At 36.4% G+C, this 27,394-nt stretch overlaps 1 protein-coding gene across 3 annotated transcripts in view; it reads right to left on the reverse strand.

Moving 5' to 3' along the window:
• Window positions 1-698: 698 nt before the first annotated feature.
• Window positions 699-27,394, reverse strand: part of LOC128243940 (WD repeat-containing protein 7-like) — a 48,069-nt gene continuing 21,373 nt past the window's right edge. For 2 of the 3 annotated variants that reach the window (XM_052961958.1, XM_052961957.1), the window contains 24 exons: window positions 26,427-26,511; window positions 24,564-24,744; window positions 23,365-23,447; window positions 22,890-23,046; window positions 20,330-20,547; window positions 19,946-20,141; window positions 19,547-19,670; window positions 19,205-19,398; window positions 18,550-18,678; window positions 16,497-16,799; window positions 15,280-15,464; window positions 14,674-14,900; window positions 14,349-14,457; window positions 10,762-10,896; window positions 9,400-9,601; window positions 8,999-9,025; window positions 7,296-7,379; window positions 6,887-7,009; window positions 6,483-6,669; window positions 6,092-6,217; window positions 4,845-4,992; window positions 4,522-4,604; window positions 3,962-4,169; window positions 699-3,610 (listed from right to left, as the gene is read on the reverse strand). In XM_052961958.1, coding sequence (XP_052817918.1) covers window positions 3,425-3,610; window positions 3,962-4,169; window positions 4,522-4,604; window positions 4,845-4,992; window positions 6,092-6,217; window positions 6,483-6,669; window positions 6,887-7,009; window positions 7,296-7,379; window positions 8,999-9,025; window positions 9,400-9,601; window positions 10,762-10,896; window positions 14,349-14,457; window positions 14,674-14,900; window positions 15,280-15,464; window positions 16,497-16,799; window positions 18,550-18,678; window positions 19,205-19,398; window positions 19,547-19,670; window positions 19,946-20,141; window positions 20,330-20,547; window positions 22,890-23,046; window positions 23,365-23,447; window positions 24,564-24,744; window positions 26,427-26,511 — 3,700 coding nt within the window. In that variant the 3' untranslated portion in view covers window positions 699-3,424. The remainder of the gene's footprint in view (window positions 3,611-3,961; window positions 4,170-4,521; window positions 4,605-4,844; window positions 4,993-6,091; window positions 6,218-6,482; window positions 6,670-6,886; window positions 7,010-7,295; window positions 7,380-8,998; window positions 9,026-9,399; window positions 9,602-10,761; window positions 10,897-14,348; window positions 14,458-14,673; window positions 14,901-15,279; window positions 15,465-16,496; window positions 16,800-18,549; window positions 18,679-19,204; window positions 19,399-19,546; window positions 19,671-19,945; window positions 20,142-20,329; window positions 20,548-22,889; window positions 23,047-23,364; window positions 23,448-24,563; window positions 24,745-26,426; window positions 26,512-27,394) is intronic. The other variant, XM_052961960.1, reaches the window with a different exon arrangement.

The following is a 27,394-nucleotide window of genomic DNA, read 5'->3' on the forward strand; positions in this document are numbered from 1 at the left end:
AGTACATAAAGGTACTTAATTTAAGATTCTGTCCTACAAAGTGTAAAAGATTACTCCTTGCTATTATACATGTCATGATTCATTGAAAACTTCTTATAATTCTATCATGGGTTTAATAGTCAAATCTGAAAATGTATCTTGACTATAAACTTCAGGAACATTTGCAGAAGTATTCAATAGACTAAGCAAGGCTATAAAATAAGTTACAATTTTCATATTGACTACATTTAATTAAACTATTAAAGGGGAAAAGAAGACTAATAAAAATATTTCTGGATTCTTACCTACATTTTTTGCTTGATTATTTGAAGAATATGGAGATCTATAATTCTCACCTTAGCATCAGCATTGCACCTTGGTTTAGGTTTTGCATGTTAGCGACCTTCAGTCATTATTTCAGCAAACGCATCATGTATTGCATGTAAATTGTCGCCCTTTATTATTCGATTTAAAAATTCTGGTGAAGGTTTTGCATGTAAGCACACATAAGTCAATATATCTCAGCTTCTTTCTGTAATGCATTGAAACTTCTACAAGGGTTCTCAACCATCCATCATACTTAATTTAACAAGTTGGATAACTCTATTTTGAATATAATGCAAATTATGGTCCTTTATTATTGTGCTTAGAAATTCTGATTAAGGTTGTGCATGTCATCTTATTTAACAGTGATTCATGCATGATTCACCAAAACTTTGTAATTAGCGATTGAATAGTCAAGTGCGCTGTTTCTGTGACAGCTCTTGTTTAATTAACATTCATTTGGTTATCTTATTTTATATACTAGTGAAATTATTATGTTTTAAGTACATGTACATTCCAGGCAATACCATTATTTTGTACATTCATTGTTAGGTCAAAGACAACTGCCGATACAGAAATACTGATTCAAAGATCATAAACTCAATTATTTACATTACAAATTATTTTATTTTTCTTCATTTTGTTGACATAATAAGTTTAAATTATTCATGTAAATAACAAATTCGCACACTTAACAATTGTCTGTATCACAACATAGCAATAAATAGATTTTAATGTAACAACAATAACATATTCTATTTTATTACAACAATACATAATATAATTTTAAGAATATATGCATTTATATAATAAAACATTTTAGGATACTTAAATTATAAACATCTTCCATGGCGCAGAGTGTAAGCTAGGTTCATCCCAACCCTTACATAGGGTGTTTTGCAGAAACGAGGTTTACAATGTTTCCGCATAACACTTTGCATGGGGTTAGGATGAACCTTTCTCCCACCTCAGATAAGTAGATCCAATAATTTTACCATGCTAGATATTCTTATCTTGCCCACGCCCACGGGCGAAGATAAAATGCCCGTATGGAACTCCTTTTTAATGGTCACCACATTGTTATTACCTCCCTTGTTGAAGACTGTCATCAGAAGCATCAAGGAAATCTTGTCTCATGGTAATATTTAGAACGCTTATTAATTATTTCTCGCTTTAAATGTCACCATAAAACAGTTTTCACGCACCATTCAAGAAATAATGCTTCATTCTCCTTAGAACTATTTAAAAAGACCGATTTGACTATTAACATTAACTGGATCAATGCGCGCATATCCATGACAACCACGTGCTATCCCATATCCATACGCAATTATTTTCACTAAGCACAAAAGAGTTCCAGCAAAAACTGCATTTTTACTTAATTTTGTTTAACTGAGGTGGGAGAAAAAGCATCTACCATAGCCGCTCGTGTAAGATAGGTTCATCCCGACCCTCGCGCAGGGTGTTTTGCGGAAACTCGGTAAACCTCGATTCTGCAAAACACCCTACGCTCGTGTCGGAATGAACCTATCTTACACTCTCGGCCATGGAAGATACTTATAATCTTACACAAGTGGCCATGGTAGATGCCTTTTCTCACACCTCAGATAAACAAAATATAGTAAAAATGTATTCCAATTTATTCCTTGCATATGGGTACTTTTTTATTTTTGCCTGTGGGCAAGATATGGATCTCAAGCATGGTCAAATATTTGGATCTACTTTTGCTGGGGTGCGAAAAATGATTTTTTTTATACAAAGATCAATTAATAATTGAAAATCTCATTAATATTCACATACAGAAAATGAGAAGTTGAAAATACGCAGAAATGACTATCCCCTCCTTAGTAACTTTGACTTATTCTTAAATTCTTCCAATTCCGTTGTGCTTTTCAATGAAATAGCATGTTATTTTCAATTACGTTAACTTCTTTCCTCTGATTTTGGTTTCCATTTTGCTTAATAGCAATATTCACTCTAACAGTACGGTATATTTTTTAAATGACATAAAAAAAATCCAGTACATTTTGCACTCTCTTTTTATTGCCAATTTAATTGACACTTTTCTAAATTTTAAAAAAAATGTTTGAATCTAGTTAATGATCTGAAGTTAATTCACTCCTGACCACAGAATTATTTTTTCCTTATGGTGTTCATACCTGTTTTTTTGTGATCACCCGGTTAAATGACTTGACGTTACAACGAAATACAACAAATATCCTCTAGGTAATGGCGTTTGTTGATGATTGACATATTTGACTAGAATACAGATGCTAGACTATTATAATACGTCTTGTAGCTGTGTGACTCAGAAGCAAATAAAAATTAGATTTTACCTAAAAGCATTGATTCAACATCATGAATATAATATAAATGAATGATGTGTGCACACAATCTCTGACTGCATTTATAAAATAAAAGTGGAAAGTGAATAATTAATCTAATGAAAAAACAATGTATTTGTTCTGGATTTCTAATTTCAAAATATTACAAAAATTCACAACACTTATATCACGAATAAATGATTTTAGTTTACAATATTAATAATATTACATTTTCAGAAATTTGTGTTTATACCTTTTAAATATGATACACCAACAATAATGCCAATAACATAGGAATGACCTTTTCTTCTATAACAACAGACACAATTCCTTTCTTTTAGCAGTCAATAAAGGGCTATGTATGTTCAGTGACCAATTTCTAAGCATTATTCACCTCTATATTGAGTTAAATTTACATCACACAATTCACATCTATATCAATTATTCTTTTTTTTAAATTCTATACAAACATGAATCACACAAAATATTGCAAAAGAAGCCACAAAGAGAAGAATAAAGAATGTTGAATGAATGATTTTCAATGCATGAACACTTCATTATATTATTAGTTTCACTCCTAAAGTCAGGAAAATAAGATGTCAAATTGGAATTACTTTTTTGGTTACCCTCAAAAAAATGTAATCTTAATATTGACAAAATAAGGGATGTTACCCTAAAAACAATTATGGTCCCTCAACAACAACTTCAAGCCCAAGGTATCACAATTCATTTAACACATTTTGTTTACACCATTTTTTAAAGTCAGTCAATTCACACCTGTTAAAAGCTTATCTACTTTAAACAAAGTACTTGTACTCAGAGCCGTCGGCAGTAAGCAGCACAATGATGCGTACATCTGTCCATACCAGTCGTACGAGCTTCAGCAGGTTTGTGTGGGGCTGAACGGGTACTGGCTGGGTGGCGATCTGACGGACACACTTAGTGTGCTGGGAACCAAGGCCAAATATGGATGACGATGCCGTCTGAAAAGGGAGAGGGTTTGAAGCAGATATATTTGACAACTAATGATGCTTAACCAGTTATTGATCAGCATGGAAATATAAACAAGAAAATTTAATTCGATGTTTACAAATATAAAATATCCTTTAATTGAGTAGCTGTTAAATGGTTAATTCTTTCCTGAATGAAGCAACAATTGTCTCATTGCAGGAGTAACTCATTTTAAATGGCTTATTTAAACCTCCAATAAATTTGGAGTCAATATACATATAATCCTAGCATGTAGAATTCCAGGTACATGTTTATACTGTCAACACCAAGTATTTTGAAACTACCACAATACCATTCTCTTACGCTGGTAACCTTCTACATACCTGCCAGAACTTGAGTTTCTGGTCGATATGTGAGAATGTAGCGAGGAACTTCCCGTCGGGTGAGATGGACACTGCGATCACCGGTCCACCGTGGGCACTTATCACCTGACACTTGGAGTTCTGCTTGAGCTCGTAGAAGGCCAGCTGTCCGCTCCGCCCACCGACCCAGATACGCCGTGTCTGGCTGCAACATGTCACCATGCTGAACCTGTGGACAGTGAATAACTGAGTATTGAGAACAGTGACACAGATTTACTTCTAATAAAAACGTAAAATGAATGGTCATATAAACTAATAATTGAATACACTGGTGATTTTCCACTAAATACATAGCAATGTTTTAATAACATACATGATTTCAAGGAAATCAACCATGATCCAAGTCATGTATCATTGAGAGCTAAAAAGCCAAGCTATCATTGAGAAAGATAATGAGGCAACAGGAAAAGTAACTGAGAAGTTCAGTTACACAAAATGATCTAGACTTGAATAAGCATAGAAATATATTTTATCACTGTATAAACAAGTCTTAAAGAGAAAACCATTTCCTCCTCATTTACCTGCAGATGGCTGGGAAGAGCTCTTGGAGACCCTTGGCCTTGAGCTGACCGGCATCAAGGCAGTGAATGATGATCTCCATAGCCTGAAATACACATATTATTATCACACAGTTAACGTCGCACTTAATTCTAAATAACATTGACTTTGTCACTATCATTTTGAGCTTATCCACCCAGAGTACAGAAATTTCTTGTATACAATGTAAGCTCAGAGTTGTTCCATTTATATCGTCTTGCAGTAAATACATAAACATGCTATATACATGGTGACTAGGAGTATCAATACACGTCAGAATTCTGGATATTATAACATGATACAATACCTCAACAATTTGTTCAGCTACGTCTGTTGGCATCTTGTCCACGAGGAGCTCTATAACATGGAGGATCTCAGGTTTGGACCTGACCAGCACAGAGTTCTGGATGTTGGCATGCTGGTGGGACTGGGCGGTCGACAACAAGGCATTGTACCTGGGGAGTGGTATACAGAATTGGCTGATTAAGATGGTGTAAATGTTTGGTATATCAGGGTTTAAAAACTTATGGATACAACCTTCATTTCCAGCCTATAATATCATCTGTTGGCCTTAAATAAGTAGTAAACTAAATATATAAAAAGCATTTCAGCTATTAAACATCAGTCTTTAACTTCCCTCATTCAATAATTTGTAAATTACATCTATTTTCATGCCTTTAATGTAGGGATGCAAACGAATATTCGAATATTCAAATATTCGAACATTCGATCAAACGTTTGGTATTCGAATGTCAAAATCAGTATTCGAATATTTGATGATTTTTTGTTGAATAAATATAAATATTTTGCCTACAACTCCGTTGTTGTGTTTAAAATTTGTTTGTCTTGTTTTATAACGAGTGTCCCATAATACCAGAGGTGTGAATGTGTTGACAATACACTATACACGCGTCATATGTCATTTAGGGACATATCGTAGGGTACTACAAAAAGACCCGTAATTTTACAATAACTGGCTGTAAGACAAGTGACACAAAAATCCAATTATTTTCGGTAAATTTAAATGCCTCTACCAATTAAGGACTAGTTCCCGGGTTGGTTTGTTTTTTTAGTAGAGGTCAATCCCAGAACGAGGCTGTTTGTCCTACGGAAAGACCCTCCATTGGCGTATAACGCCAATTGACAAGAAATCCATCTAAGTTCACGTTGTTTACAAATATGAAGGCAGAGGAGTATAAATTAAAAAAAATCCTTTGTTCATAATGTATTACTTTTTTGTCTTTCTGAAATGAGGAATATCAGAGGCTCATTTGGTGAAATTTAGGGTCCGCAATACGTAGTGGTTACGACAAAGTAGAGCTAAAATGCTCCGGCTATTACTTTAGCGAATATTATAATAGTTTACTACAACTTTCAAAAGATGTAGTTTGGTAATCGAATATTCAAATATTCGTTCGAAAGAATTACCGAATATTCGAATATCAATTTTGCCATTCGTTTGCATCCCTACTTTAATGCATTGAATCATTTAATCAGTGACTTCTGACTGCCCCATCTACTTTAAATCAACACAATAAATCACCTATAACTGACCTTGTGACCTCCTTGGCCATGGTGATGATGAAGGTGGCGGGTCTGGCGGTGGCGATCAGAGACAAGGCATGTCTAGCAGTTCTACATGCATCTGCTGCTGGGCTTAATGGCAACCCAAACGTCACACTAAATTTAAACATAGAATTGATTATCATTTGAAAATATCATAAACCTCATACATTAATTCATTATTCAACAAAAGTTTAGCAAATGTAAATGATAAAGATACTTTTTTCCGTCTACTTTATTCCTATGTAATGGTACCAGTCTCTTAGTCTCACACAAGTTTATAGCAGTCAACAATCAAGAAGGGGAACCAAACTTTAAAATCTACATTTTATCTAACATTCTTTTTTGGTCTACCAAAACAACCCTTTAAACCCATCCATACCTGGGAACCAGTCTATCCGCCCCTACACATAGCTCTAGAAGCCCCAGTAGGACAGCGGACACGTCCAGGTAGGGCTCCCAGACAGGAAATCCTCGCCCTATCAGGTCAATTGCTGCCCGTCTTATCGGGGTGTGGGCAGGCAGTTTCCTCGACGGGGGTTGCTGGAGAAGGAAGGTCAACGCCTTGCCTGGAACACGAGCTTATGTGATGAAGTAAAAAACATTCAGATGCAAATCAACAATTTAGTTTACTTAAAAAAGTTTTTACAAATCAATAATTATAAAGTAAGTCTTGTTAATGAAACATCACATCATACCATGCCTCAAAGCAACAGAAAACAAACACAATAAAGTCAAACTACATTTACATTTTATGTTTGATTTCTATACTGATGGAATACTTACTGGTGTGTTGTGCGAGGAGATAGTTGGACGAGGAGAACCCCTCGAGGCCCTTCCTCGCTCGCTTCCCGCTCTCCTCCATCACCTTACCCCGCATAGGCAGGATCTCAGCCCCAAACTCCGCTCCTATATAAAACAATATTGTGGTGGTGAGCAAACTCACTGCTGAATTTTCAAGAGATAAATTGTTCATTACTCAGCTCATTTAGTCATGGAAAAGTATATTTAATTTGTTCTTTCAGGACCAGACATTTTTATTGATTCAAACACCATGTTTATTTCAGTTAGCTTACATTTCAACCTTCTTAATTCTCCCCCCTAGACCCCAAACCCACCACTCCACAACCTCCAGAAATGCTAGCATCTAAACCTGTTTAACCCTCTCAAGAAGAAACGACTCAATGACTATTACCAAGCACAGCAAGCATTACAATAGCTGTAGCCTGCTTCCGTCGACTTTCAAACGACCTTGATGGCTTATGCACTGGAGATTCACCTGAAAATATACATAAGTTTGTGCAAATAATGAAAATGCACCAGAAACAGTATAATAATAAACTTACATACTGTGTGAAAATTGGTGCACAGAATATAACTTTACATTTTTATTGAAGTTTGTTTCGCATTAAATACTGTATATAAGATAAAGTTTAAAAACAATACACGAAAAAGTCAGCATTTTTAAAATATGATCGTATATATTTTAGCATCGTGTATTGCTATGAAAAACAATATGTTTTGTGTTAACTGAATGTAGCAAATCTGCAGGCATGAAAATGTCCTTCAGTACATTTTTTAATATGACAAAGTAAGAAATCGTAGAAGTGAATACATGAAAAGAGTATTAAATTATATTTACCATAGAAGAGTATACTCTGCTACTCACCCAAATGAACACAGACATAAGAAATGCAAACTCCCAAATCAACGTAATGATTTGGTTTAAACTGAAGAGTGGAATTTTATACAGGTAAATTATATCCACCATGCAAATTGCATGTTGCAACAAGCATTTTCAGTGAAAAGATATCCCCCGCCAACGATGGCTTGTTTGTGCTTGATGGCTTGTTTGTGCTTGAAGGTTAAAAAAAATCTCAGAAAGAACAAGATAAGCACATTGTTTTACTGAGAAACGGCTGCAAACAATGATTTTTTAATAAATCAAGGGCAATAACTCTAAGGAAAATTGACCAATCCAAAAGAAAAATAGACAGGCATCATCACAGTATGTTGGTTCTTATTTATTCCAAGTGTCATGAAATTCTACCAGCTAGTTGCATAGAAAAGGCTGCAAACATGGATCTTTTAATAAATCAAGGGCAAATAACTCATACTGAGTGACTGAGAAATGGCTGTGAATGTGCATTTTTCAAAAAATCAAGGGCAATAACTCCAAGGACAATTTTTTTTGGACGGGCATCATTCCAGTATAGTGGTTCATATTTATTTTAAGTTTCATGAAATTATACCGGCTAGTTACTAAGGAAAACGCAGGTGACGGACGGAAAGATGGAAGGAAGGACGGATGGAAGGAAAGACGGACGGACGGAAGGACGGACGGACAACGCCATTTCAATATCCCCCTCCCTATTTCATAGGCGGGGGAAAATAACTGATAACACTACCGTTTGGTGTTATATAAACATTTCATATCAAAAAGTTTACAGAGGCTGAAAAGGCATTCTTTTATTTTTTGTTATGTTTGAAATGGAAAACATCTAAAATATATTTAACTATTACTTAAATAGTTGCTGTATGTTTGGGCTTCTCACCAAAATGATTTCCAAAGTCTAAATGATTCTGTATCCAAGTGAATGTAAAAAGTGTAACAATTTAACAACAGCTCTCAAAAAACTATATATATATATATAAATGCAATTTGAAAATATACAACATATAAAGGAATCATGAAAAAGAACTTAGCATGAGATTTTTATTGAATTTGAATTAAGGATGAATATCTTCTGGGCTATTACGATTATAGATGATTAGGCTTCGGCTATTACAATTATGGATGGATATCTATTTTAATTATGGATGAATATGTCTGGGCTATTTCTTTGCATGGAAAAGTGTGAATGCATTATTGTATAGAACAGGGATGTTCATACATACCAATACACCTTTCTTCATTTGAATCATCTACATTGACATCAAAGCAAATTATGCCATGACAATTGTTTTTATTCCTATTTATACATGAATAAGTCTTCAATCTGCAACAACTTTAATGACTTTAAGCTTATATCTACAACATTCAATCTGCAAATGAACAATGATCATGTTCCACACATTATCATTAATTTATTTATGTTACATGTATAAATCACTTGATTTTTAGCCTCTCAAAACTACATAATAAATCAAACTTATTAAGCGATGTCAACATACAGTCATTCATATAAGTATACAAAGTTATGTATTTGATTATGTTTCTCATTATGTTTCCCCTTTTCTGAAATGTCCCTCTAATCTTCAATGATCTTTCAGTCCCATATTGCGAACAGTTAACTGACCTCCAAGGTACTGTTCACTGTCTGCCTCCTCTTCCATGTCCTCCCCGTGGGACTGCCCCTGGGCCTCGGGGTTGAGGATGCTGAATGCGGGGTCCACGTATGTTGGAAGGTGCGGGGACCATTCATCTACAACCTGCATGCGACCCTCCGGACCGATCCTTCGCAGCTCTGCCAATAGCAGGGCTTGGGCTGCTTCCCGGATCTTGAAGCAATATAACAGTTATCGTTATTAACCAGGACCTGAGGGACAATGATAATTTGAGAGGCATGACATAGCAAAAGACAATCTGTCTGGTATATTAAACTAATAAGATATATTATGCCTGAAACCTGTACATCCAATTTTAGTAATCATTCTGGACCAGACAACGCGAAAACTTTTTTTGCTTCACAGGACATTTCGACAGGTAAAAACATGTCGCACCAAATTTTTACCTGTCCCAATGTTACAAACAGTCTTCAGTTACATCAGCCTAAACCTTGATTTTAAGCCTCTTATTTAAATAAGTTTTGAAATTCCCCATTATAACAGGTTAAGATCTTCTTGGTTAGATGTGTTATATTGTAAATTACAAAAAAACATCAGGTAAAAAAAATCAATATTTCGGATCTAAAGTCATAATTTTTTTCCTCCCTTGCCTCCCAAAAAAACTCATATCTGGTTCGTCTACCCATTGAGCAGCTAGATCTTACTCTTTTAATTCATCTTTAAATTAAAGATACAATACGGTTATAAAATATAATGAATTGTACTATAAGTCAAACTCAGACACAACATTTAAGCAAAAACGAAAGTAGAGTTCTTGTTATTGGCAATGTTAAACAGAGCGGAAAGAGTGTCAGCTCGGTATATTCATCATCATATTTAAATTAACACGATTGCCGGGAACCACTTCGCCCTTAAAAAATACATACGGAATTTTGTAATTTCCGAACATTTCCGTACAATTCCGTCTATTAAAGAGTATGAGCTGAAATCGGAACATTACGTGTTTATTCGGCTTTTACGGATACATGTGCAAAGCAGGGTTTACAAATAATGATACACGGATTAACACGCTGAATAATCATGATATAATAGTTAAAAATAACTTTGAACATTAATTTAGAAACTGGAGGTAAATTTTCTGAAAATTAAACGGTGCCGACTGTAACTTTTCACCGGACATTGTGACCGACAAAAACAAAAGTTTCGCATTGTCTGGTGGACACCACCTACCATTGTTGATCCAATTAGCATTTAAAAGCCCCCACTTTCCTTTCAAATGGAGGAATCATTAAATATGCAGATAAATACACAGCTTATCTGATGGCCAATGCATCAATGTCTTGGGAGAATACTATTAATAGTGAATGTCATACCTCGAGGCATCTATCTTGCCAACGTCTCGCCAAAATCTCAAGCTGCGGTGAAAAGTAGTTCCCGGAGTCCACCAGCTCTGGAAGTAACACACAGTGATGGGCAGCAAGAAGGCTCCAGCCTTGCTTAAATTGTGCCTGGAAAAACCGGGATAAAACACTTTCAAAGTATAGGTACTATAGACCAATTTATTGGACGAAACTACAAGCTTCTTTCAACATCAAGCTTAAAAAGTAAGATAAGGCAGGTCAACACTGCTGCAATTGTTTAAAGTAGGCCCTAGAAAATCAGTGATGAGATGATAACAACACAGACAAACACACTGAGCTGCTACAATGGCCTTACCAATACAGAAATAACTGTTAAACCTAGCACATTGTAAACCTTTTGTCCCTGAAACCAGTCAGAAGAGGACTTATAAACCACTGGTACACTACCAACCACCTGATTTTTGCCTTCGCACAAGGGATTGCGTCATTGCGGATAATCATGGGGATATATTTGCAGTAGCAAACGCGGTGGTACGCGTATTTTGCGTTCATCTGCTGCTATAGCATTCAACTTTAGTAAAGATGATCAAGGCGTATCCCCGCAATGCAGCTTACCGCAACATGCAGTTATTTTAACAGGTGCCATGGGAACATTTTTTTTTTAAATTATACTGTGCTCGCAGAATGGCTTTCACCTGATTGCAAGAGTCAACATCCCCCACACTTCCACATTAGGTCGCTGGAATATTAGTTTGTTAAAGCATTTTTTGGAAATAGATATAAATTGATACTAAAATATAACTGCGAATGGGCTTTTACGCCTTTAGAAATAGTTTACACAAGTAGCTCTCTTTGTTTTTCATGCATCTTTGCAGAGGTTATTGCAGGTTTTTGTATGTGTCAAAACTAATAAAAATTGTATCTAGTTTTCATTTAATAAGTTATCATTGTGCAAAGTGTTTTTTTAAACATGATTTGTTATACATGTTACTATCTTAAGATTTTAGGAAAATCAAGATTGAATGTGTCTGACATTAAACACTAGTTCATAGTTCACAGCGCATTGTTGAAGGCGTTCTTGCCTCGTCTTCATTTGAAAAATTCCCCTAAATGTTAATAGCAATTTTTATTCACCTATGATAAATATCACATAATTATTTGCTACATAGTATTCAATACATTATTTATTCACATTCACACATGTTAAATGATGGCAGTCGAATTTAAGTAAGTTCAAAGATGACAATAGCTTCTGTTGCAAGCATAATTATAAGGGATCTAACTACTTATTTGAGTACAAACCAAGTGATTTGTAGATAACGGGTCGAGTTCGTACAAATTTGATAAAACTGACTAGAATTATATTTAGATTACGGGAACAAAGAAATAGCCTTCAGAAAATTGAAAACAGCTACCTAAATTACCGTTAATTAACACTTCCCAATGCTGTGTATAGCGTTCACTCGACCGGATAAATTATAGAAAAAGCGGTGTGTGATATGGTTATATTGCAGGGTATAGTGATAAATGGATTAAAAAGACAATGTCCACAGCAAGGAAAAACTGCGGTGATAAGCAAATTCTGAAAAAAAACCGCATGTTTGGTAGTGTACCTGTTGTATTTTGTTCTCATATCAACTGCTAAACCAATGGTATCTGTTGTTTTGTTGCCATGTCGACTAATAAACGGTAAACATTGTATTGTTGCCATGTTGACTAATAAACCAACAGTAAATGTTGTCTTGTTGCCATGTTGACTAATAAACCAGTTACCTTTTGTATTTCCGTTTCGACTGAAATAAATGATACCTGTTGAATTGTTGCCATGTTAATTTATCAACCAAGGGTCCCTGTTTTATTGTTGCCATTTTGACTGATTAACCAATGGCATATTTTGTATGTTTGCCAGTTCATCTGATACAGCATTGATACCTGTTGTATTGTTGCCATGTCATCAGATTAATCAATGGTTATTGTTATATTGTTGCCATGTCATCAGATAAACCAATGGAAAGTGTTGTATTGTTGCCATGTCATCAGATAAACCAAGGGTTATTGTTATATTGTTGCCATGTCATCAGATAAACCAATGGAAAGTGTTGTATTGTTGCCATGTCATCAGATAAACCAAGGGTTATTGTTATATTGTTGCCATGTCATCAGATAAACCAATGGAAAGTGTTGTATTGTTGCCATGTCATCAGATAAACCAAGGGTTATTGTTATATTGTTGCCATGTCATCAGATAAACCAATGGAAAGTGTTGTATTGTTGCCATGTCATCAGATAAACCAAGGGTTATTGTTATGTTGTTGCCATGTCATCTGATAAACCAATGGTAAGTGTTGTATTGTTGCCATGTAAATTAATAAATGAATGGTACTTGTTGAATCAATTTTATGTGGATTGATTAACCAAGGGCAATACTTGTAGTGTTTCCATGTGGACTGATAAACCAATAGTACCTGTTGCATGGTTTGATAAACCAATGGTACCTGTTGCATGGCTGCCATGTGCACTGATAAACCAATGGTACCTGTTGCATGGTTGCCAGGTGGACTGATAAACCAATAGTACCTGTTGCATGGTTGCCAGGTGGACTGATAAACCAATGGTACCTGTTGCATGGTTGCCATGTTGACTGATAAAACCAATGGTACCTGTTGCATGGTTGCCAGGTGGACTGATAAACCAATAGTACCTGTTGCATGGTTGCCAGGTGGACTGATAAACCAATGGTACCTGTTGCATGGTTGCCAGGTGGACTGATAAACCAATGGTACCTGTTGCATGGTTGCCAGGTGGACTGATAAACCAATGGTTCCTGTTGCATGGTTGCCATGTTGACTGATAAAACCAATGGTACCTGTTGCATGGTTGCCATGTTGACTGATAAAACCAATGGTATCGTGCATGGCTGCCACATGGACTGATAAACCAATGGTACCTGTTGCATGGTTGCCATGTGGACTGATAAACCAATGGTACCTGTTGCACGGTTGCCACACGGACTGATAAACCAATGGTACCTGTTGCCAGTTGCCAGGTGGACTGATAAACCAATGATACTTGTTGCATGGTTGCCACGTGGACTGATAAACCAATGGTACTTGTTGCATGGTTGCCATGTGGACTGATAAACCAATGGTACCTGTTGCACGGTTGCCATGTGGACTGATAAACCAATGGTACCTGTTGCATGGTTGCCATGTGGACTGATAAACCAATGATACCTGTTGCATGGTTGCCAGGTGGACTGATAAACCAATAGTACCTGTTGCATGGTTGCCATGTGGACTGATAAACCAATGGTACCTGTTGCACGGTTGCCATGTGGACTGATAAACCAATGGTACCTGTTGCATGGTTGCCATGTGGACTGAAAAACCAATGGTACCTGTTGCACGGTTGCCACACGGACTGATAAACCAATGGAACCTGTTGCCAGGTGGACTGATAAACCAATGGTACCTGTTGCATCATTGCCAGGTGGACTGATAAACCAATAGTACCTGTTGCATGGTTGCCAGGTGGACTGATAAACCAATAGTAATACAATTGCTGTATTGTTGCCATGGCAATTGATAAACCAGTAGTACCTGTTGTATTGTTACCATGTCTGCACTCTCATCTTCACTGCCAGTGCTTGTTCCCCCATCAGTCTCGCTGACCAGTAGACCATGGGGACCTCCCTGGAATGACCGCTGCCTGTTGACAAGAGTTCACATTGTAGGCAGTGAATATGTGTAAGCACTGTGTCTTATTGTTGAATCTATATTTGGTTCAAGTTCAAAATTAACACTGTGCAGGAACCCTTTAAGTGTATTCTTTGTGACATCCATGCTTTAACTGAGAAAATATGTGTCATCAGAATTGTTTTCTTTACAGGTATTATTTCATCGGAAGAAAAGGTCAATCACTCACCTAGATCTTCGTTTCTCAGGTTTCCGGTTCTTGAATGTAGCGTGATTCATGCTCATAAGTGTGTTTGCGACTGAGATGACGGATATCAGGTGCTGTGTGGTGACGGGAGACGACACGCGCCACCGTGCCTGCCGTGTGTATAATGCCACTTCCTGTTCCCGCTCCTCAGCCACGTCAGCTTCCACAGAACCGCCAAAAAATGATGGTGAACGGCCACTGTAGTCATCCTTATAAAAAATCCAGAAAAAATATACTAATTTAGTTTAGTTTAGATAGTCTTTTCTAGTTTCTAGTCCTTCAGTCATTTTACCAAAGTTCAAGTTCATTTGAAAATCTGACAGGCGTAAATAATGAATACCTTAATTTGATAACATCTGTGTGAATACAATTCATTTGTGAAGATTTGAGAAGGAAATGTCAAAGCTTAAACTAACATCAAATGAATGCATCCAAGTACTTACAAGTAGCTTCTGGTATCATGGGTTTTTAATAAGTTTTTGTAGAGAAGTAATTTGACAAATTGAAACCTTATTTGAAAGATACATGTCAATCATAAAGACTACACATTATTTGTAGTCATCATAATAACAACATCACTAGCCCCACCTCCTCATGGTCTGAGATGGAGAATGCCCTGGTCTGGTCTACCAGTGTTGACCTTCGACCTTGGCCATCCATCTGCGATTGCCCCCCAGCACACACACCCTTGTGCCACCCCGGCAACATCAATGCCATGTGACCCTCCCGAGATATCAACCCGAACGATACTGGTAACTTTGGTTTGAGAGTTCCTGTGTAAAACAAAAAAGAATATAACAATAGCTGTACCTATACTGTATGATTACTGTCCAAAAATAGAAAATTTCTCTTTATTTTCTAGTGCCATGGAAACAAGTTTTCTTATGAGAATATCATATGCAAAATTTTATGAGAATATTCCCTAATTTAATGAGAAATCAGTAATGCACCATTTAGAGCTAGAAACCAACACAAAGTCTACAAACTGTACATCAAATTATGTGTTGTAAGACATTGTTAGAACAACAAGTTTTGACTTATTTAAAGTATTTGATTCAAAATAACATTTGAGAACAAAGATTGGTACCGGTATCTTCACCTTTATCATTACTTAATAACAATGAATTGAGTGGTGGTAGTTAGACCTTTAGACGCCACCAACATATTATTGGAATGAACTTGATTAAAACAATTTCACTTGATTTTCAAGTACTTTCTTTTCTTTTATGTGACATCATGAACGATTGATTTCTTATTCAAATAACAGCTTGGTTTCTAATACCAGCCTCTATATTGTGATGATGCTTGCTTTTAAACATTTATTGCATATATGCACTTTCTATCAAAGTTAGATTTTCAGATATCATCGACCAACGATTTCTCTGCAAAGCAACAATGTAGACAAGGCCATAACTTTGTATTATATGGCTGCCCTATTAGCACTAAACCTTATCCCAATATTCATATTCAAAATGCATTAAACTTTTTGAAAATTGTTGCTACGATGATCATTAGTGTTGCAAAAAACTATGTGAAACTTTTTAATTCTATGAGCAAATACCGCAAAGCACATGAATTTCCCAGTCACTGGTTCTTTTCAAAACAATTTAATTATTTTAAGTGTACAGTCAATTTATTTTGTAACAAGTGAGATTGATATACATTTAAATAGTAAGTTATAATAATAAACTAAGTTTATGTATCTTCTGCTTGCCAGATTACATAATACATTTAACTTCTAAAGTTAATCTAATTGTGTTAGAAAATGTTTGCATAGTTATTGTCTATGACTGTATTGTACTCACCTAGTTTGTTGAGACAGAGTTTGTCGAGGTCAGGGTCGAGCCCCCAGGCATGGAGCATGGACATAAACAACTGGGCAACCTCCATCACCAGATTGTTTGTCTTAAAACTGAGAGGATCCGGTCGATTCTTGCGTGTGCTTTTTGACCCAAGGTTGGGGGAGTGTATGGGTGTCGAGGGCTGGGAGGGCTTCCTGGAGGGGGGCTGGCTAGACCCTGGAGGTTGGTTTATGGGGGTAAATCCCCCATGTGGGTCAACATTGGCCTGGATCTTCTCAGCTGTGTCCTTCACTTTTGCTATGAAACCTGTGAGAATAACATTTAAAATAAGAGAGGTGTACATCGTTAAACGTAAGATCCTTTAAATCATGTAATAATTTCGGGGCCCAATTTAGATCACCATAAATACTTGTTACGGGTATGATTCAAGGACCTGGTAACCTAAAACAACTAGAGCTGTCACAGGAGTGACGAATACCCCCAAATGCCGCCTGGACACAGGAATGGCAAACCATTCCTTTGAAAAGAAGCCATAACTCCAAGGTTACTGCACCCGCACCTTCTTTTATCATGCATGTATTGTTTTATTTAAATCTGTTGAGTAATTTAGAAGTTACACTGCTGAAAAACTAGCTGATGCTCTAGCTGATCTCTTCTGGAATAAGACATCTAGAGCATTCATGAGCTTTTCTTCCAACACGATCATCATCAAATTTTGACCTTGGCCCCACCAGCCCCAATATCGAACTTGACCTGTATCTTCTGATGTTACACCTGTGTACCAACAAATGTTCAAATCTGTCAAGCCTTTCATGAGTTATCGTTCGGAAACCATTTTTCTATTTCTAGTAACGGTGACCTTGACCCCACCAGCCCCAATATCCAACTTGATCTGTATCTTATGATGTTACACCTGTGTACCAAAAATTGTTCAAATCCGTTTAGCCTTTCATGAGTTATCGTCCGGAAACCGTTTTTTTTTTTTAGTAACAGTGACCTTGACCTTGGCCCCACCAGCCCCAATATCGAACTTGACCTGTATCTTCTGATGTTACACCTGTGTACCAATTTTTTTTTAAATCTGTCTAGCCTTTAATGAGTTATCGTCCGGAAACCATGAAAACCGACCGACAAGCTCACTAACTTGATCTGTATCTTCTGATGTTACACCTGTGTACCAAAAATTGTTCAAATCCGTCTAGCCTTTCATGAGTTATTGTCCGGAAACTGTTTTTCTTTTTTTAGCAACAGTGACCTTGACTATGGCCCCACCAGCCCCAATATCGAACTTGACCTGTATCTTCTGATGTTACACCTGTGTACCAAAAATTGTTCAAATCTGTCAAGCCTTTCATGAGTTATCGTGCGGAAACTGTTTTTCTATTTTTAGTAACAGTGACCTTGACCATGGCCCCACCTGCCCCAATATCGAACTTGACCTGTATCTTCTGATGTTACACCTGTGTATCAAAATTTTTTCAAATCTGTCTAGCCTTTCATGAGTTATCGTCCGGAAACCGTTTTTCTATTTTTAGCAACAGTGACCTTGACCTTGACCCCACCAGCCCCAATATCGAACTTGACCTGTATCTTCTGATGTTACACCTGTGTACCAAAACTTTTCAAATCTGTCTAGCCTTTCATGAGTTATCGTCCGGAAACCGTTTTTCTATTTTTAGTAACAGTGACCTTGGCCCCACCAGCCCCAATATCGAACTTGACCTGTATCTTCTGATGTTACACCTGTGTACCAAAATTTTTTCAAATCTGTCTAGCCTTTCATGAGTTATTGTCCGGAAACCATGTAAAACGACAGACCGACCGACAGACAGACCGACCGACCGACAGACCGACAAGCTCACTCTTATATACCCCCTCAAACTTTGTTTGTGGGGGTATAATTAAAAGCCAGAGTTCAACACTGAAAAAAGCAACATTCTAGGCACTCTATGACAGCAATTTTTTAAACAGTATTCTCCTCAAGAAGATGACAAAAAAAATCTATTAATGTTAAAAAACAGAAGACAATATCTTAAGATAGCTTTTTGAAAGTTACCTGCGATGGTGGGAGGTGAGTCCGTTTCATCTACGGAGGCCCGTCGGCTGCCTGGTAGCAGACTGGACAGGCCTTTGGCTTCCAGCTCACCCGGGGACATAGTAGCAAACTCATTGGTAAGCAGTTGAACTGGAAAATGAAACTATTTTGAGAGCCCTTTATAAGAATGATTATGTATTAGATACCCTGTATTACAAATATGTCAAAGCAAAAACCAGTTCTATCATTTAAACATTTAACCTCTAAGCATGAGCTTGATCTTTGAGGTACAACCTGTGTCTTGTGAACAACACGCCGCCTCATCATGGTAAATCTTCTCAGAAAGTTTTTTGAAAATCCTATAAGGCATGGTTAAAATACAGCCTAGACAAGGTTCTGTCCGCACAGATTTACATACGAACGCACATGCACGGAACCCCCATAGTGACAACTATGTCTCGCTCACCCATGCGAGCTCGATAAAAAATTACATGCACTCAACTTACCACAGATAATTGATTATTTTAACAACAAAAACCTTCTTACTATGAAATGACCATATCTTTTACAGCATGATCCAACTGATAATTTATTAAACTGCATATGTCCAAAACATTACTTAAATCAGCATAATTTCTTCAACATAATTATTTTACACATCTAAAGTGATATATACCTATGAGGGCTTCCACATCAAAGAAGAGGACATGCCCCTCCGGGTCCAGCATGTTTGTCTTTATCCCCTCAATGTACATGGGATACTCCTGGGGGTGGGAGAGGTCAAGTTTGGCACCTGCTGTCTGCTGGTTCTGGTTTAATTGCTGTAGTTTCTGCTGGGCCAACGTGCGGAATGTTGCCAGGTTGCGTCGTCTAAAAGGTTACATTCAACCATTATAATGTGAAAAATATTATAATGAAACTTTGTGAATAATTTATACTATCACTTTGTTCATTTACACAGGCAAACTTCACACTGAATATTGAAGAACATGTAAATGAAGTATTGGTAGTGTGTAACCTGAATGCCTGAGCCAGCGTTAGGTTGGGGTTTGTCAGTTGATCATGTATCGGCACAGCATTCTCGTCACAGTTGTTCAGGATTTCCTCTGCAGTCAGTCCATGTACAACTCTGTCCAGGTGGCCTGAAGGCAGAATTGTGTACACAATCTTTATTTCGTATACCTAAATACTAAATCAAGATGCATTTCATACATGTGACTTCCTGCAAGTTGAACTTTAATAATATTATAATTTTTAGCCTCAAAGAACCCCGTAAATATTTTGATCAGATATATTATTTTGACATCTTTTCTCTTAATGTAATGTATTTATTCCTTATTTTGTCAACTTTGACACTTCTGCTTACATGAAGGAAAATTGCTTCGAAAAATTTCAAGACATAAATCATAACACATACCAGTCTCCATCTGCCAGACATAGACAGTGCCATCTGAACAACTGACAACCATGAAGTCATCAAGGGGCCGCCAACGAATACACTGGACGGGAAACAGGTGCCGTGAAGCAAGCATAATACACTTGCGCTCCTTCATGCTCAGTAATGCTACAGAATGGTCAACAGCCACTGAACACACTGAGGTCAGCACACGCACCTAGAGAGATGAGCAGAAGTAAGAGATGTCAATATTGAGATATTAAAGATATATTGCTATATAAGTTTAGGGTGAGGAATATAGCGTACATTCAAACCTGAGCTTGCTATCAACATAGCTCAGGTATAGAAAACAAGTGCTCTTTAAACTTTGTAAACATTAATGGACATAACATCCCCACATCTCACATTACAGTTGCTGGGTGGAACAATGAGCTGAGCGACTTCTCCTCCGTGCACAGTGAATGTGTGTAGTCTCGTGCCGTCCTGTATGTCCCAGAGAATGACTGAGAAATCTGCTCCCCCCGACAGTAGGTGGCGGGGGTCGTAACGGGTGCTCTCATTGAATGGATACAGCAGGCAGTTCACACGCCCATCATGGCCAGATAGGGTTAACAAATGGATACCTGGAAAGGAAAATATGAAATAAAATGTGAATGCATGTAAGTCATTATTTCCAAATATAAACTTTAAAGTCATGTTCAAAATAGCAAGAGCCCCACAGAGCAAAAACTTGTCTGTTTGTTTAAGTCAAAAGGGGCTAAACACACTTTTATAGTCTGAGTTATTGGCCTTATTTTTAATGTGCATATTGTGTCCCACTTGAGAGGTTGAAATGTTTGTTAAATTGTTGCCAAACTTGTTTCATTTTACACCTTGCATAGATTACTCATAACTATGGTCTTTAATACTTGACTTTATGATTTAAGTCTTCAGATTGCTGAATCATTACAAAACCATTCCCAGATGACACAACACCTGACTACCATCAATGGTGAGCAAAACAGCATTCTCAAATACTCATGATGATATATTATGCAAGTAGTATTATAATGTTATTAATTAGGTGATTTCATATTGGCCTAGTTATTTGTTCGAGGTTAGCTGTATTTGCCTGAGCCCTTTCAGGCTCAGGCAAATACTGCTGACCGAGGACAAATAACTGGGCCAATATGAAATCACCTAATTAATAAGTATTTTATTAATGAACTATTACCGTTTTGGTTAAAAACATTCTTATAACTTACCTATCTAGAAGTTCATGATTAAATTACTTAGCCCTACTAAAGCTCCTGGTTTAGAAGCTTGCTATTCAGAAGTTCAGCATTTAGTAGTACTACAAGTAATTATTGTTTAGCACCTTGTTATTCAGAAGTTCATGATATAATAGCACCACTAACAGTCCTGGTTCAGCAGCTTGTTATTTTTAAGTTTATGATTTAAAAGCACTACTAACAGTCCTGGTTCAGCAGCTTGTTATTTTTAAGTTTATGATTTAATAGCACTACTAACAGTCCTGGTTGAGAAGCTTGTTATTTAGAAGTTCATGATATAATAGCACTACTAACAGTCCTGGTTGAGAAGCTTGTTATTTAGAAGTTCATGATATAATAGCACTACTAACAGTCCTTGTTTAGAAGCTTGTTATTTAGAAGTTCATGATATAATAGCACCACTAACAGTCCTGGTTCAGCAGCTTGTTATTTTTAAGTGTATGATTTAAAAGCACTACTAACAGTCCAGGTTCAGCAGCTTGTTATTTTTAAGTTGATGATTTAATAGCACTACTAACAGTCCAGGTTCAGCAGCTTGTTATTTTTAAGTTCATGATATAATAGCACTACTAACAGTCCTGGTTGAGAAGCTTGTTATTTAGAAGTTCATGATATAATAGCACTACTAACAGTCCTTGTTTAGAAGCTTGTTATTTAGAAGTTCATGATATAATAGCACTACTAACAGTCCTTGTTTAGAAGCTTGTTATTTAGAAGTTCATGATATAATAGCACTACTAACAGTCCTTGTTTAGAAGCTTGTTATTTAGAAGTTCATGATATAATAGCACTACTAACAGTCCTTGTTGAGAAGCTTGTTATTTAGAAGTTCTTGATATAATAGCACTACTAACAGTCCTTGTTGAGAAGCTTGTTATTTAGAAGTTCATGATATAATAGCACTACTAACAGTCCTTGTTGAGAAGCTTGTTATTTAGAAGTTAATGATATAATAGCACTACTAACAGTCCTTGTTTAGAAGCTTGTCATTTAAAAGTTCATGATATAATAGCACTACTAACAGTCCTTGTTTATAAGCTTGTCATTTAGAAGGTCATGATATAATAGCACTACTAACAGTTCTTGTTTAGAAGCTTGTTATTTAGAAGTTCATGATATAATAGCACTACTAACAGTCCTTGTTTAGAAGCTTGTTATTTAGAAGTTCATGATATAATAGCACTACTAACAGTCCTTGTTGAGAAGCTTGTTATTTAGAAGTTCATGATATAATAGCACTACTAACAGTCCTTGTTGAGAAGCTTGTTATTTAGAAGTTCATGATATAATAGCACTACTAACAGTCCTTGTTGAGAAGCTTGTTATTTAGAAGTTCATGATATAATAGCACTACTAACAGTCCTTGTTGAGAAGCTTGTTATTTAGAAGTTCATGATATAATAGCACTACTAACAGTCCTTGTTGAGAAGCTTGTTATTTAGAAGTTCATGATATAATAGCACTACTAACAGTCCTTGTTTAGAAGCTTGTTATTTAGAAGTTCATGATATAATAGCATTACAAACAGTCCTTGTTGAGAAGCTTGTTATTTAGAAGTTCATGATATAATAGCACTACTAACAGTCCTTGTTGAGAAGCTTGTTATTTAGAAGTTCATGATATAATAGCACTACTAACAGTCCTTGTTGAGAAGCTTGTTATTTAGAAGTTCATGATATAATAGCACTACTAACAGTCCTTGTTCAGCAGCTTGTTATTTAGAAGTTGGATCATTATGCACTGTACAGCAGGGAGAATGATGATGGAGCCGTTACTTCGCCCACATGCCAACCGCCCCTGGGATGGGATGTACACAGATGCTGTCAACAATGCTCCATCCTCGATCTCTCTCTAAAGAAGGTGGGAAATTTTTCAATAAAATTTCAAGTCAACTTTGTTATGTGAAGAACTCATATAAATGATATCAAAAGTATTTTAACATATTAGCAGACTAACTTTCTACAGCTCCAATGATTTCTAAATGTATGGAATCTTTCATATGGCATGCTACCAATCCAATTACTTAGGTATGTAATACCTATACAGTACAACAAATGACTCTGTTTGACAATCTAAAACAATGTCTTACTGATGAACTATATCCTAAATTTGGCCATGTAAAGTGGAAATATTGACCATCAGATTAATTATTTTTGTATAATATCTTACAAATCCATCGAGTATGCCGGCTGGAGGGTGGCTCAGAGAGTCCCAGACGCTCTGTAATGTTGCCGCACACCGTGGCTTCAACACTAAAACATGAGAAATCTCAACCTTCATTTCTTCAATTATAATATGAAATACAAATCTATTACAATTTGAACATAAAATCATCATGCAAATCCTTTATACCTAATTGTCAGTTTGTTTGCCACAAACACTTTTCCCCAGCTCTAGGACTGTATTCATGAACTAGAAATGTGTCCATAGGACACGGATGCCCCCACTTCGATTTTTTGTCACAGAAAATAAGCCATAATGATTATTCAGGATAATCTGCACAAGGGCAAATCCTTTTCAAAAATTAGATCGGATAAGATATTTTTTAAGTATTGTTGGGAAATAAAGGGCCCTAACTCCTAAATGATTAAAGCGATTTCCATGGCTATCGAACTTGATCAAGGTATTATGGTCACAAACATGTGTTAAAAGTTTGGTGAGGATTGGACAAACAGTTTTCAAGAATTAGATTGGAAACAATCTTCGGGACGTATTTTTCAAGTCTTTTTTTGCAAATAAAGGGCCGTAACTCCTAAATGACAAAAGCGATTTCCATGGCTATCGAACTTGATCAAGATATTATGGTCACAATCATGTATGTAAAGTTTGGTGAGGATTGGACACATACTTTTCAAGAATTAGATTGGAAACATATATTTTTGAAGTATTTTTGGCAAAAAAGGGCCGTAACTCCTAAATGACTAAAGCGATTTCCATGACTATCGAACTTGATCAAGATATTATGGTCATAAACATGTGTTTAAAGTTTGGTGAGGATTGGACAAACGGTTTTCAAGAATTAGATCGGAAACAATCTTCGGGACGTACGTACGTACAGACAGACAGACGTACGTACGGACAAGGGCAACCCTATATGCCGCCACTTTGTGGGGGCATAAAAATGGTATTTTTCTGAGAAATTTTAAAAACCTTGCAATGTAAGTTGAACAAAAATATGCCAATAAGCAATAATATGAAAATTAATTGATTTTTTTTATATCTTACTAAGATGCTTTGTGAATATGGCCCCATGAGACATAACAACAATATGGCGGCCTTTAGTATCATCATCATGAATACCATCACATAAATAAAACCCAAATTGTTATATACAAAAAAACACATCTGAAATCAAAATGATTTGTTACCTGGCAGCCTATCAAAGCTTTCTTGTCGTACAAGTGTCATCTGCCTCTCGGAAACGTCAGGGAGTTTCCAGATGACAACCTGGCCCTCCGAGTCTCCACGTAGCAGCAGTGTGGTCCTTGCTCCATCTCCACGACCAGATATACTGGAGAACAGCTGCATTGCGGGTGCACACGCCAATGTCTAGCAAGGTAATGGAAGGTATCTCTTTATGTGTATTATGCAAGGGTATGTCAGCGACAAGATTTGATGAAAAACACTTTTACCCTCTTGATTATTTGTTTCTAAGGAGTGTTTATCTACCGGTATATACCTTTGTTCAAATGGTTCATCTCGATTCTTAAAAGAAGTGATGGTGAGAGACTGCCAATGCTCATCTTTCTTGGTAAAAAGTGCCATCAGAAATATGGGTCTTTCTTAACATGTACATATTTTCTCTGGCAACGTGTGTACAAAGTCACATTTGAAATTTTCAAGTGAGTTTTTAGTTCTGGCCAAGGGTCAAGGTTTTAAGGTTAATGGTTTATGGCCATGATGCTTTGACATGTTCAAGGTTTTAAGGTGTATGGTTTATGGCCACGATGTTTTGACATGTTCAAGGTTTTAAGGTGTATGGTTTATGGCCACGATGTTTTGACATGTTCAAGGTTTTAAGGTTAATGGTTTATGGCCATGATGTTTTGACATGTTCAAGGTTTTAAGGTGTATGGTTTATGGCCACGATGTTTTGACATGTTCAAGGTTTTAAGGTGTATGGTTTATGGCCACGATGTTTTGACATGTTCAAGGTTTTAAGGTGTATGGTTTTTGGCCACGATGTTTTGACATGTTCAAGGTTTTAAGGTGTATGGTTTATGGCCACGATGTTTTGACATGTTCAAGGTTTTAAGGTGTATGGTTTATGGCCACGATGTTTTGACATGTTCAAGGTTTTAAGGTTAATGGTTTTTGGCCACGATGCTTTGACATGTTCAAGGTTTTAAGGTTAATGGTTTATGGCCACGATGTTTTGACATGTTCAAGGTTTTAAGGTTAATGGTTTATGGCCATGATGCTTTGACATGTTCAAGGTTTTAAGGTTAATGGTTTATGGCCATGATGCTTTGACATGTTCAAGGTTTTAAGGTTAATGGTTTATGGCCATGATGCTTTGACATGTTCAAGGTTTTAAGGTTAATGGTTTATGGCCACGATGTTTTGACATGTTCAAGGTTTTAAGGTTAATGGTTTTTGGCCACGATGCTTTGACATGTTCAAGGTTTTAAGGTTAATGGTTTATGGCCACGATGTTTTGACATGTTCAAGGTTTTAAGGTTAATGGTTGATGGCCACGATGCTTTGACATGTTCAAGGTTTTAAGGTTAATGGTTTATGGCCACGATGTTGACATGTTCAAGGTTTTAAGGTTAATGGTTGATGGCCACGATGTTTTGACATGTTCAAGGTTTGAAGGTTAATGGTTGATGGCCACGATGTTTTGACATGTTCAAGGTTTTAAGGTTAATGGTTTATGGCCACGATGTTTTAACATGCACGATGTTTTAACATGTTCAAGGTTTATGGCCACGATGCTTTGACATGTTCAAGGTTTTAAGGTTAATGGTTTATGGCCATGATGTTTTGACATGTTCAAGGTTTTAAGGTTAATGGTTTATGGCCACGATATTTTGACATGTTCAAGGTTTTAAGGTTAATGGTTGATGGCCACAATGTTTTGACATGTTCAAGGTTTTAAGGTTAATGGTTTATGGCCACGATGTTTTGACATGTTCAAGGTTTTAAGGTTAATGGTTTATTGCCACGATGTTTTGACATGCATGCAGAATGTGAATATTTCTCCTTGCCAAACATTGTAGAAAGCATACCTTGTCCATATTTAAATCCAGTACATAGTAGGCGTGGGGTGAGGAAGGGGCTCGATGGTGGTAGCTCTCACTGTCAGGATTTGCACTGAATACAGAAATAAGCTTTTTTCTTCTTAATTGTGGTTAATATCTCACTAAAAGACCTGAGTTCCATGATACATAGGTAATCTTGTAATTATATTATAACATCTACAGTTTTATACACTTTGAACTTTCTGAATACAAGAGAAGCGCAGAGTATTTCTACGTATGTACATGCATGAGTAGGTAAATCACCATTTATCTATTAAAAGACCAGCAGCTAATTGTATAAACTGGTTAGTTGTTTGGCTTGGTAAAAGTTTACCAAAATGTTTATTGATTTGTCAATATTAATCTAATAATTAATGTTAACCAATCAAATTATTTAAGGGTGTTAACTAGTCGAAATATAACCTGTGGTCAACTAATCAACCTTTTATACATTTGGCTGCTGAAAGTCATGTTAAACTTTAAGAAAAGAAAAAAAAAAACGTTACAAAATTCTTTCATTGTCAATCCACAAACTTCAATTTAATGATTGTGCATGATGAATATATGAACAGTATCTCCATAAGACTTTCTTGGTGGATTCAGAGCAAAACAAAATATTACGGTAGCTTTTACAACTAATCTAACATTGAACAACATGGAACAAACAAGCCAGCATGAAGCAACTCTACACATATTACTTGCAGCTAACAAATAACAGACACACAAGATAGAAACAGAGTTTGTTTGAGAAACAAAACTGGTGCACAAAGATTAAAGCAACATTTCATTGATCTAACTCACATTTCCTACAGAAATAATGAAATACTTTCCAAATATAGAATCAGACTTAAGAAACATTTTGTCCGGCAAAGAGACCATTTTACTTAAACAAATGGAAATTCTATCTCATATACTTCAAGAACATTGTCTTTCAAAGTTTGTCCCTCTTCTCATGT

Source organism: Mya arenaria, chromosome 8 (assembly GCF_026914265.1).
Source record: "Mya arenaria isolate MELC-2E11 chromosome 8, ASM2691426v1".
Taxonomy (NCBI): Eukaryota; Metazoa; Mollusca; class Bivalvia; order Myida; family Myidae; genus Mya; species Mya arenaria.